We start from the raw sequence: 17,994 nt of genomic DNA, 5'->3' as shown, positions 1-17,994 counted from the left end.
TGTGTGTGTATATATATGTATATATATATATATATGTGTGTATATGTGTATATATATATGTATATATGTATATATATATATATATGTATATATATATATATATATATATATATATATATATATATATATATATATATATATATATATATATATTATAATAAAACATATATATATTTGTTTTTTTTTCTTTTCCCCCACTGAGAGTGTGTGAGACTGTTTCTCTCTCTCTCTGTGTCTTTGAAGGACATACAAAAGGAAAGAAACGTGTGTGCACTCACACATACACTCTCGCACACTCACACACACACAGAGAGAGACACACACAGATATATATATGTATATAATTATTTTTATATATATATATATTTTTATTTATATATTTATATAAAGATATATATACATATATATATATATATATATATATATATATATATATATATATATATATATATATATATATATATATATATATATATATATATATATATGTGTGTGTATATATATATATATATATATATATATATATATATATATATATATATATATATATATATATATATATATATATATATATATATATATATATATATATATATATATATATATATATATATATATATATATATATATATATATATATATATATATATATATATGCACATATATGTACATATATATATAAAGAGATATGGAGATAATAGTAATATATATTTATATTTAGCACTTAAGTATGTAATTAATTTACTAAGTTAATTAAGTTATACTTTATAGATGAATTAAGTATAACAAAAGACATCTTAGCAAATAAATAGATAGTTGAAATAATATTTAAATTTACATGTACTTGGTATAATAGTGCAACCATTTTGTTTTGAATTTTGCAACTTCAAACTTCTAAGATATAGGTGTGTTTTTGTTTCTGTGTGTTATACAAATTATACATCTTATTTTGTTTTATATTTACAAGAAATCGAGGCTCCTTTGCTGCAAAGTTATAAACGAAGATTGAGTGAGAGGCTTCTGAATCATTGAATGGGTGTAGAGAAAGAGAGGAGCTCAATTATGAAGCGTCTATCCACTGAGAGAGAGGCTCGTGACGGAGCGATCAGCTGCTGCCGGGCATAATTCCTGGAGGGCCACTTTTATCAGGAGGCTACGACCGCTTCAATGACTTCAAAGCTACCTGGAAGCTCCCTCGGATGACAGACCGCCAGCGCATCGGCTCTCATTCAAGTGCTCCATTGCCTGTACGATGAAGACTGCCTAGAGTTGATCGAGTCACCTGTTGATATGCGATGGCCAGAGAAGCAGCCATGGCTCCTCAGCCAGCATACCACGACCGCTCTCGTCGTTTTCTGTAGAGAAAAAAATGAAAACACACGTCAGGCCAACTATTTGATCGTGTTCCAGCCAGGCCAGCATTTCTTCGTATCTAATCGCCCTGTAAAGATCAGCGCCGCGCCTGTAGAGAAAGCAGCACAGGAGCTCTCTGGAGCGGTAGCTGAAGCAGAGTCCATTATCTGTGTCCCAAGTTCTTCGGATGCCTGCAAACTTGACAGATGCGTGAGAACAAACCACGTAGATAACTCCGCTCAAAACTCTTACCTTGATGATTGAGAGTGCGATACCAGTCATCGCGAGTGAGGCTTCTGGCAGTCGAGACATGAAATATCGGAAATCTAGCGATACCTGCACACACTCTCGCCATTGAGCCGCTGCGCGAGCGCCAGGCGCGACTTGGCGACGGCAGTCGGGCCGGAGATGACGATCACGTCGCCGCGCTCTCTTCTTGCCTGCGCTGGCGACGCTGCCACAATGGCAATAGAACAGAAGCTTTAGTCAAAAGGCCTTCGCTTAATTAACCAAATTCTAAAGGTTGTATATATAAAGGATGTATTAGGGCTGGATGAACCCTAATTCAGAAAAGGTTTCCAAATGTTGCGCGTCAAGTTTGGGCAGCGATCCAGGTACTTCGACTCTCAGGTGACTTTGCAGCGGTGCACCACCATCGCCGCTGTGCAAGACGAGAACTCGCTACTGCCTCCGCGCTCGAGAGCATTCGAGGGTAAAGGTACCCTGGTGCTTGATTTAGATGAGACTCTGGTTTACATCAAGTGTGAGCGGGGGTGCCCCTTTAATTGCCAGTGTGGTGAGGGCGACGGCTTCTACGTTGCCAAGAGGCCCTGCGTTGACGACTTCTTGCAGTTGATGGCTGCACGTTTCGAGCTGGTTTTGTGGACGGCCTCTCCGCAGGCGTATGCGGAAGCTGCACTGGGACTGCTGGATCCTGAGGGTCGGATTTTCGAGCACAGGCTCTACAGGCAGCACTGTGTAGGGGGGCTCAAGGATATCTCCAGGCTTGGGCGGGAGTTAAACATGGTGGTTGTGGTGGACGATCAAATCTCCAACTTTCCTAGCACGCTTTTGGCTAATGCCATTGCCATCAAGCGGTTTATTAGGGACGGAAGTGATGAGCAGGAGCAGGATATCACACTTCAAAAGCTTGGGCAGTTGCTCACCAAGCTAACGTGTAATTACCCTCGAGACTTTGTAAAAGGCCTTGATGAATTGAGGGAGCAAGGGCTTCTAGATGCGATCAAAGGCATTGGGAGAGCAATTCCGTGGCTGCCTTCGTGGAGAAGGGACCGGCTTCAAAGTGGTGTGCCTCTTGCAGCTAAGACTAATATGCCAGTCTACGTGCCACTTCCTGCTGAGGAGGAATGTAATGAAGGCTGTAGTGTTCACACGCAGCTTTAGTTTGAATCTCTTTAAAAAGTTGATATTTTAATACCCATATCTTTATAGTGATAGACAGTGAGGGAGTTTATTATTAATACAAAAGGTTGCGTGTTTCATTTGTCTTTCATTTGAATGAGTTTGTGTCTAGAATTTTATTAACATTTACTTTTTGATATAAATCTTGCTAAAATAAAATTATGAAGTAAAATATATTTCTTTCACAATAAATCTGATTTCTTTAGTGGTAACGCTAAGCTTAAACATGCAAACTTTAAGCTACATTACTAAGTGCAGCTTTTCTCATTAAAAAACATCCTGTAAGCAAGCATATAAACTTGCATAAAGGGCATACCAAATTAGCACAATATGGTATTTGTTTGTATTATCAAATAAAATTCTAAATATTGCTTATGAACCTCATAAACCTTTAAAGATATTTAGGTTCGTGATAAAATTATAAAAATCTATATACCATCTTTACAAATATACAGTATTCGGAAACGTATTTTTATTTTTGGAGTATTTTTATATTTAGAAATGTTAAGAAAACAAATGGTAAGAAATTTTGGAAAGCTATCTTATGTACCTTTACAACTTCTTAAAGGAATTATTAGGCTATTTTGACGTCAAAATACCTCAGCCGCCCTCCAAACCATTATCAAATTCCACAGAAAACTTTTACCAAAGTAATTCTAGTTTCATTGTGTTTTTGGCAACTTAAAATATTAGTTCTATTACCAAGGAGAAATGTTAACCAAAATGAAAGGGCTTAATTGCAGAAACATAGTATTGATTAATTTAAACCACCCAGTGCCTTTTAACCTTCAATGAAGAAATGCTGATCGACTAGATTTCATTGTTTCACTCTGGCATGTGCAAGAGCTGAAAGCCGGACAAGGGCAACCATGGTGTTTCTCTCTGTTCCTCCCTACGCATTTGGTGGCATCTAAAAGCCTAAACTCTCTCAGAAAAGCCTGGCCCTCACTATAAACCTTGGGTAGCACCATGTTCAAGTCGTGTGGGAGAGTGAAGCCTCCAAGTGTGGCCATGGCATCGGATTATCATTCACGCCCCCTATACAGTGCTGCCTGTGGGCAGAAAATCCACCCTGTGGGATCTTCCCGAAAACCAGCTCAAAATACGCAGACATCAACTGCAACATTGTGACGTGAATGCAGGGCCTCTTTGCAACGTAGAAGCCAATCGACCTCACCAAACTGGCTGTCAAAGGGGCATCTCCGCTCACACTTGATGCAAACCAGAGAGTACCTCTACCCTTGACAGCGAGGAGGCAGCGGCGAATGCCCGTCCTGCACAGCGGAAGAGTTCCAACTTGGCGCGCACATTAGGGTTCCCTATTCGACTTGTACGGACATGACCATGGACGCTCGACATCACCGGGTCCGGGAGAAAGAAGGCAAGTTTTCTACACATTAGTTTCTTCAAAACTAATGTGATTCCTGAACGCAGGACTTCAAGAGGAAGTGGAATCTGCTCCGAAAGTGGCTTGGTTAGAAGGTCCGCCAACTGATACTGTGAAGGAACGTATTCCAGGTGAAGATCTCCGGCTGCTACATGTTTGCGAATGAAGTGATGCTGCACGTCTATATGTTTCGTACGAGCATGAAACACAGAATTCTTTGACATGGCGATTGCACTTTTGCTATCGCAATGCAGAATGGTCGCATCTGATTGCTGTTGATTGAGTTCTCCAAGTAATCAACGAAGCCAGATGATCTCCCTTGCTGCTGTACTAGCAGCTACATACTCTGCTTCTGCATTGGAAAGAGCAACCGTCGTTTGCTTCTTGCTTCCCCATGAAACCAGAGCACCAGCAATTATGCAGCAAATTCCGGAGGTTGAATGTCGTGTATCCAAGTTGCCAGCCCAATCTGCATCGCAGTAAGCTTGAAGAACAAGTTTGGACTGACCTGAGCATTTGTAAACCAGTCCATGAGCAGCCATTCCTTTCAAATACCTCAAAACTCTTTTCGCCATCTGCCAATGATAACAACTCGGAGACTGCATGTATCGGCTGAGGAGACCAACGGCAAAGGAGATGTCGGGACGAGTCATGTTGGCGAGGTAGAGTAGTCCTCCAACAAGTGATCGGTAGACCGAGGGCTGATCAAATAAATCATCCATCTTGCTTGTGAACTTGATGCCAGTGATGACTGGTGTAGCCACGGATTTGCAACTTGTCATGTTGAACTGGTTGAGAAGCTTCTTCACATATTGGCGCTGTGTGAGGGTGATTGTCCTATCTGCTTCATCCCTGTCAACTTCCATCCCTAACAGGTGCCGCACAGCTCCTAAGTCCTTCATCACAAACCTGTCCATAAGCTTGATCTTCACATCCTTCAAAACAGTGTCATTGTTGCTGACAATCAAACAGTCGTCCACATAAACTGCTATCACAACAAAGTGATCACCCTGCTGAAGAAGATATAGATTTCCATCGCTATTCAACCTCTGCATACCGAGATCTATAAGAAAAGAATCCAAACATTCATACCACTGACGGGAAGCCTGCTTAAGGCCATAAAGAGCCTTGCGAAGCTTGCAGACGAGTTCGGAGCACCGTGATCCAAAAAGCTCAAAGCCTGGGGGTTGCCGCATAAATATCTCCTCCTTCAAGTTCCCATTAAGGAAGGCTGTTTTTACGTCCATGTGATGTGCGCACAAACCAAACTCCACTGAAAAAGCCAGAAGCATTCTGATACTTGTCTGCTTCACAATTGGTGAGAACGTCTCATCAAAATCCACTCCAGGAACTTGTGAATATCCTTGAGCAACAAGTCTTGCTTTGTAACGTTGTATCGATCCATCAGGATTTCTGTGAAGCTTGAACACCCAGCGTGATCCAACAACTTCACGTCCTTCAGGAGCTTCCACCAAGTCATAAGTCTGGTTCTCATCAAGAGAATTCAACTCATCTTGCATTGCTGAAATCCACTTATCTACATCAGGAGCTTGAATTGCCTGCCCAAAGTTGACTGGTTCAGAAGCTATTTCTGTTGCTGCGAAAGACCATTGCTTGGGATGAGGTGCTCTAATTGATCGTCCAGATGATGTCCGCCCATAGTTCTCCACATTGAATGGTAGATCACGTGTGAGCCTGTCGACTTCTCCAGTGAGTGCACGATGAGCAACATTGCCCTGTTCTTCAAGAAGAAAAGATCCAGAGACTGGTGTTGGATGATCGTCTGCTAAAGGAGATGAGGGATAGATGATTGTCAGATCATCGTCATCTTCATTATCGTCTTCAACACCATCCCAACTCCATTCTTCCGGAGTCCAGTTCATGTTTTGATCTGAGCTTCCTTCTTCTTGAACACGATCTTTGTAGAGTGTTCCTTCATCAAAACGAACGTCAGTGCTTACAAAAATTTGATGATTACCAGGCTGGTACAGGTGATATGCTTTTGAATTGGAATCGTATCCAACAAGAAAGGCCAGTTTTCTTCTGCTCTCCAACTTGCCGAGATGCTCATCCACCCTTTTTGCAAAGCTTAAACAACCAAAACACCTGAGATGCACCACTGATTGTCTTTGACCAGTCCAAAGCTCTTCTGGGATCTTGTTGGGATTGCGAGAATGAGGGAGAAGGTTTTGAACATGCACAGCTGATCCGACTACTTCAGCCCAGAGGAATTTTGGTAGTCTTGATTCTTGAAGGAAGCACCGAACTGCATTCATGATTGTCCTATTCTTGCGCTCAGAGACTCCATTCTGTTGAGGGGTATGAGAGTAAGAGCGCTGATGAAGAATTCCTCGTTCAGCACAGAACTGCTGAAAGGACTTGTTGACGTATTCCCCTCCTGAATCAGTACGTAAAGAACCAACCCTCTGACCAGTTTTCACTTCGGCTTCTGCTACGAATTGCTTGAATTTGCTGAAGACTTCGTCTTTGTGACGAAGGAAGAATACGTCCGTGTGCCTGGAGAAATCATCTGTAAATGTCACAAAATACTTCGTGCCATTCTGAGCAAACAGTCGCATGGGTCCACAAACATCTGAGTGAATGAGCTGCAAGGGACGAGTGCTTCTGATCACAGCAGGTTTGAAAGTACGACGGGTTTGCTTGCCAAGAATGCAAGTGTGACATTTTGCTGAACTTTGAAGAATGTGGTCGTTGAAGCCATCCACAAGCTCTTGCTTCTGCATACGCCTGATGAGAGGGGGATTGGCATGTGCAAGTCGAGAATGCCAGAGAGAACTATCTGCAATCATGCATATCTCAGGAGCGTTCGATTTTTCTCCAAAAGCTATCTCCTTCTCAAACAGGTTACCACATCTGGGAAAATGCAGTAATGGACAACCATTTGCAAGAACTTGACATTGATGTTTGGAGAAATTCACATCCAGACCTTCATCCGTAAGCCTGGCTACAGAAACCAGATTCTTCACTATCTTTGGAACATACCACGCATTCTTCAAGAGCAGAGACTTTCTTCCCAGTGGAACTCGCACATCCCCAGTTGCGCGAACAGGTAAAATGCTTCCATCTCCCACACGAATGCACTTCCCTTTTGCAGCACGCAATTGCACAAAGTTTGACTTGCTTTGCATCAGGTGTCTCTCTGAACCTGAATCGATGGTCAGTTTTTCAGAAACATTTGGAACTGCTACCTCAGATGATGCCGCAAGTTCCTGTGTTTCCCCTTCCTGAGCATTTGCTGCGAGCCCTATGTTCATGCACTGCAGCCAAGCTGCAACTGGGCAATCCTTGGAGTAGTGTCCTGGCATCCCACAGGTCCAGCATTCCTGTTTGTTCTTGCCCACAAAACAATCCCGAACTGCTGCTTCTTTACCAGAATTCCCTGAATTCTGCTGCTGCTGTGGATTTCCCCTAAACCCGCGACCTCTGCCTCGTCCTCCTCTTCCGCGGCCTCCTCTGCCTCGATGATTTCCAGCCCATAGAGCTGAATCAGTCCCTGACTGATTGATTGATGCAGAAACATTTGATGTAGACTGTGAGATCAAAACATGGGAAGGCCTCTGATCAAAGTCCACAATCAAACCTCTCGCAGCAAGCTCCGAGCGTAAAGTTTGCTCAGCTTGTTCAAAGTTGAGCGACATCATGCGAACGGTAGGGACAAAAGAACTAAAAGAAGAATCTTGCATGGCCTCGCAAAGTGCCAGAACTTTCTTGCTTTCGTTGAACGCCGCTGGACTGCCTTCAAGCTCCATCCACAGATCTTGCATCTTGGCGAGGAACTCTTCAAAGTTCTCGCCTGGATGAAAACGGGTCTCACGAATGCAAGTCTCGACCATGCTGATCTTGGAGAGGGAAAGAACAGCATACTTGTTGTGGAGATGAGCCCAGATCTCACAAGCACTCTTATGACGCAAACGCATCATAAGGGCATCTGCAAGCTTAGAAAGAATCAATCCTTTTGCTCGAGATTCCTTCCTCTCCAGTGCAGCTTGTTCCCCTGGATCAAGCTGTTGTCGAGCTGCTGCAACAGAGGCACAAATTGCCTCTTCATCCACGACTTCTCCTTCCACTGAAGTTGAAGCTCCCAACGCAGCAGGGGCTCGCCGTGTACGAGCATCTGCAGCGATTGTCGGTGGTGAAACGATTTCCCAGAGTTCTTCCATCTGCAGCACGCGCATCATTTTCTCGGACCAGGTGTTGAACGCTCTCCTCCCATCAAAGGCAGTGACTCCCTGAAGCAAGATCAATCCAACTTTGCTGCAGCTCATGATGTGAGGCACAAAAGAGAAGAAAGAGTTCAGAAATTGAGCTCCGATACCAAGAAAGAAAAGCGGAGCAAGAACAACGGATTTCACTTCAACACGCTTTCATTCATATATGGCTGTATATATATACAACTTCAAGCAAATCAGAAATCACCAGAGATCTGATCACGATTCGGACTGCTTCTGATATGAATCGTCTTGCTTGTCGTGTTCATCATTATTCCTACACACTGGGTCCGGGAGAAAGAAGGCAAGTTTTCTACACATTAGTTTCTTCAAAACTAATGTGATTCCTGAACGCAGGACTTCAAGAGGAAGTGGAATCTGATCTTTTATGGAGTTCCTGCTTGATTGGAGCTGGAGGATTCGGGCAGGTCTTCAAGCTTTCCTCAAGCAATCTCGCAGTCAAGGTGGCAATCCGGCAGCAGAACGAACTCACACAGGAGTTCAGCACTCACCGGCGAGTTTTCCTGTCGTGGATGAATCCCACGGACTCATCAGCGAGGAGGCAGAAGCACGAGATCGAAATTCTCCGCCCCCTCCAGTTCTTCGACGCGCTTGAGTGCTTCCAGCCGCCGCAGCCTGGCTATGTGATGGAATTGTTGCTTCCGCCGCCAGGGGAAAAGACCACAGCCAGGCTTCTGCTCGGAGTGGAGGGAAAAGCGTGGCCAGGGTCAGATATCAACATGATTACAGCGGGCACAATTGATCTGGAGCGAGGGAGGATGTATGCTTGGAGTATGGGGAGGTTCTATGCGCATCTCCACCACGTCCTCAACCTCGACGGCAGGGACCTCGAGTTCCACCTGGGGGTGCACTCGTCACTGCAAGATGGAAGCGTTCAGCCCAGATTGGTTTGCATCGACTTTGGCCAAGTCAGACGTTTTAACGAGCGCGCCCTCAGCCTCATGGCAGCAGCGATGCGCAACAGACTGCCATACATTCCAGCTGCAGGGAGTCCACTCTGGACCATTTTCAGAGAAGGCTACCTGGCAGAGACTCCACCTGCAAGACAGGAAATCGCGGTGGAATTGCTGGCCAAGGTTCACCCACAGGCTTCACAGGCAGCAACCAAGTACACACCACCTCAGTCCAGGTGATAGATCAAGCTTACAGCTTGTGGTATTTGGTCTTTCCTCAACTCTGTTTGAGTAGTAAGTTATTAATATTAACAAAGATTAAAATTAAAAGCTTTTATATAAACATCGCTCCTCGATGGAAATGGTTCCATCGATTCGGCCAAACTCACCACTCTTGTAGACGCCTTTGCAGATGTAGATATTGTCGGGCTTCACGTCCAGGTGAGCGAGGTGCTTCAAAGCGTTTACGAGCTGCCATGCAGTCGTGAGTGATGTACCCGCTTGAAACATTGCCTCGGTCGGCGTCTTCTCCATGCAAGGCGTAGATACACGAAGTCATTCTCGAACCATGAAGACAAGTAGCGCACTGCATTTTCAAAGTTTTAAGGAAGCCAAAGAAAAAAAGCCAGCTAGACCCGAGACTGCAGCGCCAAAACTCTGCCAAATCAATACCATAGTCTCTTCATACAGCTCTCCCTCATTCAATAGGCTACACCGATTGGACATAAAGACAGCCGTCGTGTCTTTGGAGAACTTTGTAAACATAGCTGAAATCGCCTCGTCCTATTTCAGTGGAGTAAGAATGAAGATCTTACAAATTCCACGCACCACCAACCTTGATTCGATGGAACTCCCCATGGTAAACGCGATGAAGGGCCACACACGTCGCGTGAATGAGAGACAACAACGTACCCTGACCCATTCCAGAGTTGGAGGGATGCGAGCGCTCGAAGATCCTACACGCACACGACGGAACAGACTCGGTGTTTTTAGCCAAGGTCGTGGCTGTTGCTTGCTTGTTCTTGGCGACGCAAGACTTTAAAAGCCAGAGCTCCTTCCTGGCTATCGCTTCGGGCGAGAGGCGACTCGATCTTTACAGGAAATCGAGGCTCCTTTGCTGCAAAGTTATAAACGAAGATTGAGTGAGAGGCTTCTGAATCATTGAATGGGTGTAGAGAAAGAGAGGAGCTCAATTATGAAGCGTCTATCCACCGAGAGAGAGGCTCGTGACGGAGCGATCAGCTGCTGCCGGGCATAATTCCTGGAGGGCCACTTTTATCAGGAGGCTACGACCGCTTCAATGACTTCAAAGCTACCTGGAAGCTCCCTCGGATGACAGACCGCCAGCGCATCGGCTCTCATTCAAGTGCTCCATTGCCTGTACGATGAAGACTGCCTAGAGTTGATCGAGTCACCTGTTGATATGCGATGGCCAGAGAAGCAGCCATGGCTCCTCAGCCAGCATACCACGACCGCTCTCGTCGTTTTCTGTAGAGAAAAAAATGAAAACACACGTCAGGCCAACTATTTGATCGTGTTCCAGCCAGGCCAGCATTTCTTCGTATCTAATCGCCCTGTAAAGATCAGCGCCGCGAATAAAATTTAATTAATAATATAACAATTAAATTTTTTTTATTGTAGTACAGAATTTTAACTATCTTGTTCAAATGATGACAAAATTATATATATTACTCATTACATGACAAATATAAGGTAAAATATCCACCACCATATTTGATTTCCTTAAATATGCTTAATAAAAAACTTTTCAAATTTGAGATTTTTGTAACTATAAAAATTATACCTTGATAATGCCTATCAAATCCTAAGAAAAGAAAAAGGAATTAGAAGGTTAATGCCAAATTTAATAAACCAAAAGGCAAATATATATGTCTCAACATGCAATAGACATGGAATGGGTTTTTAATCTGAAAGACTTTATAGTGATATTGATGTGATGTTAAAAAGTTATTTTTCCAATGTTTAAAAAAATTTCAAGATATGCAAAACATTTTTCCTTCTGAAATTCTGACTATTTATGTGTTATAATTTTGGATTGACAATCAAGCACAAGCATCTGCCTGAGATTGTATGAGCACATCTAAGATTATGGAAATATATAGAAAGGAAATAAGAAGCACTTCTCCATTTAAATTAGCAGATTATGTATAATTAGTCTTTATTCACTATCAGAAGTTAATCAATAAAAAATTATTCCTCCCGGGCCTCATGTATAAAATGCGAAGGGTTCCCAGCCATGGCGAGATTTTCAGCAAAAATGAGAACACAATAATAGTGGGTCGATGAATTGGAGAATTTCGATCTAGGACTTCTGCCTCTTTGCTAATGAGACTGGGATTCAGGAAAGTGCTGAACTTCTCTGTGAGTTCGTTCTGCTGCCGAATTGCCACCTTTGCTGCCAGATTGCTCAAGAAAAGCTTGAAAACCTGCCGGAAACCTCCATCTCCAATCAAGCAGGAATTCTGCAACAGATCAAATTCCACTTCCTCTTTACCTGACCTTAGTTGTGTTCCGTAAAAGTCTAATATTCTGCTGAGAACCGTGCAAGACGAGCATTCGCTGCTGCCTCCTTGCTGGAGGGCATTGAGGGTAGAGGTACCCTCTGGTTTGCATCAAGTGTGAGTGGAGATGCTCCTTTAACTGCCACTCCGATTGGCTTCTACGTTGCAAAGAGGCTTTGAACTGGTTTTGGGGAGCAGACTGCTAGATCCCACGTGGATTTCGGTGCACAGGCAGAACTGTATAAGGGGCGTGAAGGTTTTTCCTATGATAATCCGGTGGCTGAAACAAGATTTTTTAGGAGAACGGACAGGAACAACAAGAAGTATTCAAGATGATATAAAATATTAGGATCGGATTTTTTACGGAGTCAAAGGGCTTGACTCAGTCATATAGAGTTCGTCATCATCACTGCCAATCAGGTGATTAATCTTGTAGAACCCTATCCAGATCGAAGCTCACAGATCGCGCTTGCCGAAAAAATTCCTCCACGAAAATCTCTTCAGTTCTTCCTCTCAAAGAGCCTTTGATGAGGACTTCTTGAAGAGCGCGTTCTTGAGAGCTTGAGCAGCCGAGGGGCGATTTTTTGCTGCTGGATGCATCAGAGACTTGATCAAGCTCTGGAACACAAGAGAGAATCCGGGAAGAAGAGCGAGCTTTCCCTGGCGGATGGCTTGATACTGGCTTCCGGACGCTGGTAGTGGCGAGCGTCTTGCGAGCTCGTAGAAAGTCGCCCCCAGGGAAAACATGTCGGCTTTGTCGAGGTGACTGTGATCATCGTTGATGAGCTCCATCGGGAGATATCTCGAGTCCCCATCCTCAATGGAAATGGCTCCATCGATTCGACAAGCAAGGCCAAAGTCGCCAATCTTGTAGACGCCTTTGCGAATGTAGATGTTGTCAGGCTTCACGTCCAGGTGAGCAAGGCCATGCGAGTGTAAGTGCTTCAAAGCGTTTAAGAGCTGCCATGCAAGACAAACTAAGAAAACAATACAATTGAGCTGCTTACTTGGAACATCGCCTCGGTCAGCTTCTTCTCCGTAAATGTCCATGCAAGGCTCTCGTCTCGTAGATTCGTCTCGCACAGCTCCATTTGGATATACAGAAAGTCATTCTCGAACCATGAAGAGAAGTAACGCACTACGTTTTCATGGTAACCTGGAAGCTGGTTAAGTTTAAAGAAGCCAGTGGCAATATTGAAAGGAAAAAGCCAACTCACCAAGACACGAGAGTGCCTGAACTTCTCTCAGTGCTTTCCTCCTGCAAAATGAAAAATTTGCCAAATCAATACCATAGTCTCTTGATTTAGTGACGAACCGATCTCCCTCATTCAGCAGCCGCCGATTGGAATGCTTTACAGCATAAAGGCAGCCGTCAAGTCTTTTGAGAACTTTATAAACATAGCTGAAATCACCTCGTCCTATTTCCTGACAGTGGTGTAAGAATGTAAATCATACAAATTTAAGCACATATACCTTGATTTGATGGAACTCCTCACGGTAACGCGATGAAGAACCAAAAGCAGAGACACATCCTGTATGAGAATAAAAGTTATGAAGGAAAAATGCAAAAATAACAAAAATAACATACCCTGCCTAGCTCTCTCGGGAAACACATCACTGTTAACAAAAGGGTTCCGGAAGCATGGTGGGGACATGACGCGCTGTCGCAGAGACAATGTCTTTGCATTCTCTGCTTCTTGGTTCAAATATTCATCTAGGAAAAGAACATACAAAGAAGAACAAAAAAAAACTGAGCGAGTGTGTAAGATTGTCAAAGCAAAGCTACACATACCACTTCTTGGTCTTTTGCTCCGTAGAGGCGTCAGACCCACAGGCACATTGAGCACAGCATTCTAGTGGAAAAAAAAAACAAAAAAACGATTTCTTTTCTTATTTCCCTTCCTTCCAATCATTCACGAACCTTGTCTGAAGCATTGAAATCCACAGTGAACTGCTGCTCCACGGGCGTCACATAATCGGCAGTGCTGTGAGAAGGGAGAAAAACAAGAACGCCTAATCGCATCATTGGAAAAGGAATGCATACCATAAAAAGTCCTGGCTGCAGATCATATCGTCTGACTGGAGATCCTGCGCCGCGGCCGGAGCCTCGCTCTCCATCTCCATTGCTTAAACCCTAGAGCGGCATTCTCTGGCCGCTATACCCTATTCCTCTTTTAAAAAACTGGGGGGAATTTCAAAACAAGGAAAATATTTACTTTTACTGTCATAAATTATTCTTATTCTTGTTCTTATTATTATTATTCTTATTAATATCATGAAAGAATAGGGTTTTTAAGTCTTTGTGGTTTTGTATTGTAATCTTGGATGTCACGGAGCGTGTCCAGCATTCTCAAAACTGGAAATGCGTTGTTTTAGATTTGATGGTGCTTCCTTCAACTTTTGAAGCAAGAGGCCTTCTCATTCGTGATAGTTACAAAAGTCTAATTACAATCATACTCCTCCCCTGAGCTGCTCGTCCTTGCTAGTTAGAGGAACATACCTCACGCTCGACGCGGTCCACTGCTTGAGCGATCCATCGGGCCCCTTGTCGATCACCACCAGCTCTTGCGCTCCCTCCCCAACCGGTATCACCATCCGGCCGCCTGGTTTGAGCTGATCGATCAGTGGCTGAGGCACTTGCGGAGCCGCGGCTCCAACGTGAATGGCGTTGTATGGCGCGTGCTCGGGCCAGCCAAGTCGACCATCTGTAAGAAGAGATTCGTCTCATAGCTTGGGTCATGGATTCTTTACCTCCAACGTGCAGAGAAAGAACGCCGGGCTCCAGCAGTGAAGCCGCCGGGGATCGCCTAACGTTTTTGATCGACTGCTCGACGAGCTCCGGAATGTGTTCCACTCCTGCAGCGCGACCTTGATCGCCCACCAGAAGAGCGAAAGCAGCGGTCAAGTAACCAGTTCCTGATAGAAAATTTTTCAGAGGATGCAAACCAAGAAGAAAAAACGAGAGAAATTTCTTTCATACCGGAGCCAACGTCGAGAGCGTGCATTCCCGGCTGGAGATGCTTGTTGAGAAGCTCCAGGCACGAGCCATGCATGTGTGGAGCCGAGATGGTGGCATTGAATCCAATCTGCATTGGACAGTCCATGTACGCCAGATTCCTCTCGCCCTCGGCGATGAACAAGGCGCGATCCAGCTTCCCCATGACGCTGGCGACCCTGTCGGATTTCACCGCGCCCTCCTCCCGGAGGAGCTTGACGAGCGATTTGTTGTCCTTGGCTCGCGGCGTCCAGAAAACCTGTGGAAGATTGGGCAGAGAAGAGAGAGGAGCAGGAGAAATTTCACCTCCATCCCGTGGAAGAAGTAAACCCTAGGAGCCGCGCGATTGCGAGTGTGGCAAGCGATCGATCCAGCTCCAAATGCCGACGCGCCTCGCAGAGCTCCTCCGGCAATCGCGGCACACATGGATAGGGCAACGCTTATAGAAACACTCTCTCCGACGTGGACACTCTAATATAAATAGTAAGTAGTCGCAAACACGTGTCATGCGACTATGCTTGACACGTGTCCAACAAACTTGTGAGGGAGCTCGACGTCGAGTGTCTTGAGAAGCTCGACGTCTATGGTCTGTCCAAGGCCCGTCTCACGGTGTCGAGCGCCAGCCTCAAAAGATTCACCTTGTGGCGGACCTCGTACGAAATTTTCCTCGATACTACCTTCGAGGTTGGCAGCTTCAAACCCAGTTTCCAATCGGAGAGCCTAGAAGTCCTGAAGATGTCCGCTCACTGCAAGCTCAACAGGAAATTTGACAAGCTCCGGAGCCTTGAGAATCGGAGGATGCTGGGAGCTGGATGAATTGGTGAGGCTCTTCGAGCTCATGCCCACAATCACAGAGATTACCTTCATGAATCTGGAAAGCAAGCACAAGATGGGCATTTCCCTTCTACTAGAGCCCCTTGTTCACAAGAAGAAGAAGCGTCCATTTCGACGCCAGCTCGTTACAGGCACCCGTTATGGTTTTCTATTTTTCTATCCTTTAATCTTCTTCTTGTAGGGCCAAGGCAATCCACAGGCACTTGATTTCCACCTTTGGTTGAATGTTTCTGACGACCTTGATGCTATGACCTCCCATCTCTTTCTTGGGGGCCTTGTTCAGATACCAAGGAGCCCGTAAGCTTGTGCCACGAGCATACGAACACGATGTCGCGGACGGAAGTCATTCCTGAAAAGTGGCAAAGCGTTTGTTTCGAATTGATGGAGTTCTATCCAGGCTGCATCTCCTTCGCAGATCAAACTCCAAAACTTTTGCACAGCAAGAGGCCTTCTCATTTGTAATCCAGTGGCTACTAACACATCCTTGCTAGTTAGAAGAACATACCTCACGCTCGAAGCTGACCAGCTCTTGCGCTCCCTCAAGTAACCAGTTCCTGGAAGGAGAAGGTCTTTAGAGAGAACGGGACATAAATTTCTTTCGTACCGAACTAGTGGCATGCCACAACGTGTCAGCCTAAAGAATTTGGCAAACTCGCTTGGCGATTTCCATACACGCGGTCAGGCCCGGCGACTCAATCCCGAATAGATGGACGAGGCCTGGAATGCCATGATCCTTCTTTCCCTGTGAAATAAATAGATCCAACGTGAAACCAAAAACGAAACTTTGATTCACTCACTTGGATCATGAAGTCGGAGCAGCCACTTCCTCCCTGGCCAGGCCCACAGAGCTTGGAACGCACTCCGGAGTAATCTGGAACCAAGCTTTCATCCGGAAGTCCTGGGAAGTATTTCCGAATCTCTGGGTAGAAGCTGCGAGCTCTCGCTGGATCCACACTGTAGTCAAACCTGTGGAACAAAGTTATGAACGAACGATAACAAGTGGTCACTTACTCGGTTGTCACGCTTGTCGTCGAAAGTTTTAGCCACTGAACGTCCGGTCCAAATCTTGTGGCACCTCCAAGGTCGATAGTCAAGTGTACTCCGAGACCTCCTTCCTCGGGAACCGGGTAGATCAAGCGCGAGAACGGTGCCTTGGAGGACGAAATGGCGAAGTAGTTCCCTTTGGCAAAGTAGTTCTCGGGAATGCTACTGCTGCTCAAGCCTTCAATGTTTCGAGCGATGGCTGTTGCGTGCAAGCCGGCGGAGTTGATCACATAGCTTGCGGAGAGTACCATCTCAGCTGTGCTTACGAGCTCGTCAACCGATTTGTTTGCAGCGCTGCTTGTCTCGTGGACGACGATGTCCAGTCCTCCGTCGGATCGAACTGTGCCACCGAGAACAGTGCTGTTGAGCGCGAGTGCTACGCCTTTCTCCTCGGCATCTGCCTGCTCAAGGGAAAAATCGGTTTAGTCGCATCCACAAAGCAAAAACAAAACGAAGAACATAGAAGAGAAGAAAAAAAAGAAAGGATTGAGAAAGAAAAACCAGAGTTCACGCATAAGATTCTCTAGAAAGCTATGGACAACCAAAGAAGTTTCGAAGCATGAAGAGACAAAGGCTTGAGAAAGGAAAACTAAAGTTCACGAATAAGATCACTAAAAAGCTCTGGACAACCAACGAAGTTACGAAGCATGAATAGATCACGTAGAACTAAAGAAGAACAAGAGAAGCGAGAAGAAAAAATGGAGTAAGAACATACCTGGAGTGAGAGCATTAAAGAGTGACTATCAACAATTCCCGTGGATGGCGACCACAGCGCTTTCACGCAATTCAGCTCGGGCTCCATCGCCATCGCCTCAGCAGCTGTGATCATCCGCAAATCCTCGGCGCCATTTGCAACACCAGTCTCTTGCAATCGAAGTAGCGTCTTCGCCTGCTGGAGCGAAGTGGCCACGATCAACTTCCCCAATCTTTTGAAAGGAATGGATCGCTCCTGGCAGTAGGAATACATCGCCTTGTTCCCTAGAACGCACAGAGCGGCCTGCCTGACAGTGGCACAGAGCGAGAGATTCGCGGAGCTGGAATTTCAAGCGACAAATCGAGCAAACCTTGAGCGATCGAACGGGATAGTAGATCCCGGCATGGATTACTTGACTGTTCCTGGAGCTGGTGCCTGTCCCTACTGCGGATCCAGCTTCCACAACCACGACATTCTTCCCTGCGATGGCGAGCTGCCTCGCGATCGCCATCCCGACGATGCCCGCGCCGATCACGACGCATTCCACCGCCTCCCTGGGAGCCCGGATCGAACCCCATCGTCGCATTTAGGGTTCTAGAC

General features: G+C 45.2%; 3 protein-coding genes and 2 long non-coding RNA genes across 6 annotated transcripts; all 5 read right to left on the bottom strand.

Moving 5' to 3' along the window:
- Nucleotides 1-1,005: 1,005 nt before the first annotated feature.
- Nucleotides 1,006-1,470, bottom strand: LOC112346269. The gene is made up of 2 exons (XR_002992358.1): nt 1,184-1,470; nt 1,006-1,128 (listed from the first exon to the last, which is right to left on the bottom strand). It is a non-coding gene; the product is annotated as an uncharacterized LOC112346269 (long non-coding RNA).
- An 8,963-nt stretch (nt 1,471-10,433) lies between these two features.
- LOC9645698 lies at nt 10,434-10,885 on the bottom strand. The gene is made up of 2 exons (XR_002992359.1): nt 10,622-10,885; nt 10,434-10,566 (listed from the first exon to the last, which is right to left on the bottom strand). It is a non-coding gene; the product is annotated as an uncharacterized LOC9645698 (long non-coding RNA).
- A 1,266-nt stretch (nt 10,886-12,151) lies between these two features.
- On the bottom strand, nt 12,152-13,988 carry LOC9645697 (wee1-like protein kinase). The gene is made up of 9 exons (XM_002969821.2): nt 13,872-13,988; nt 13,749-13,812; nt 13,620-13,680; nt 13,416-13,541; nt 13,301-13,359; nt 13,143-13,252; nt 13,045-13,085; nt 12,835-12,983; nt 12,152-12,787 (listed from the first exon to the last, which is right to left on the bottom strand). The coding sequence occupies exons 1-9, from the start codon at nt 13,949-13,951 to the stop codon at nt 12,341-12,343; spliced, it is 1,137 nt and encodes a 378-aa protein (XP_002969867.2). The 5' UTR covers nt 13,952-13,988; the 3' UTR covers nt 12,152-12,340.
- A 177-nt stretch (nt 13,989-14,165) lies between these two features.
- On the bottom strand, nt 14,166-15,260 carry LOC9645696 (protein-L-isoaspartate O-methyltransferase). The gene is made up of 4 exons (XM_002969820.2): nt 15,129-15,260; nt 14,808-15,081; nt 14,579-14,743; nt 14,166-14,532 (listed from the first exon to the last, which is right to left on the bottom strand). Exons 1-4 carry the CDS (start codon nt 15,246-15,248, stop codon nt 14,279-14,281), a joined length of 813 nt encoding a protein of 270 aa, XP_002969866.2. The 5' UTR covers nt 15,249-15,260; the 3' UTR covers nt 14,166-14,278.
- A 742-nt stretch (nt 15,261-16,002) lies between these two features.
- Nucleotides 16,003-17,993, bottom strand: LOC9646296 (L-2-hydroxyglutarate dehydrogenase, mitochondrial). Of its 2 annotated transcripts, none has more exons than XM_024674876.1 (6): nt 17,765-17,993; nt 17,416-17,697; nt 16,668-17,101; nt 16,454-16,622; nt 16,261-16,398; nt 16,003-16,210 (listed from the first exon to the last, which is right to left on the bottom strand). In XM_024674876.1, exons 1-5 carry the CDS (start codon nt 17,978-17,980, stop codon nt 16,291-16,293), a joined length of 1,209 nt encoding a protein of 402 aa, XP_024530644.1. In that variant the 5' UTR covers nt 17,981-17,993; the 3' UTR covers nt 16,003-16,210; nt 16,261-16,290. The 2 variants fall into 2 exon arrangements, with proteins under 2 accessions (XP_024530644.1, XP_024530645.1); XM_024674877.1 differs by having other exon boundaries at nt 17,416-17,701; nt 17,765-17,961.
- Nucleotide 17,994: the final 1 nt, after the last annotated feature.

This window comes from Selaginella moellendorffii, unplaced genomic scaffold (genome assembly GCF_000143415.4).
Source record: "Selaginella moellendorffii unplaced genomic scaffold, v1.0 SELMOscaffold_13, whole genome shotgun sequence".
NCBI classification, from domain to species: Eukaryota; Viridiplantae; Streptophyta; class Lycopodiopsida; order Selaginellales; family Selaginellaceae; genus Selaginella; species Selaginella moellendorffii.
This window is presented reverse-complemented; position numbering and strand designations above follow the sequence as displayed.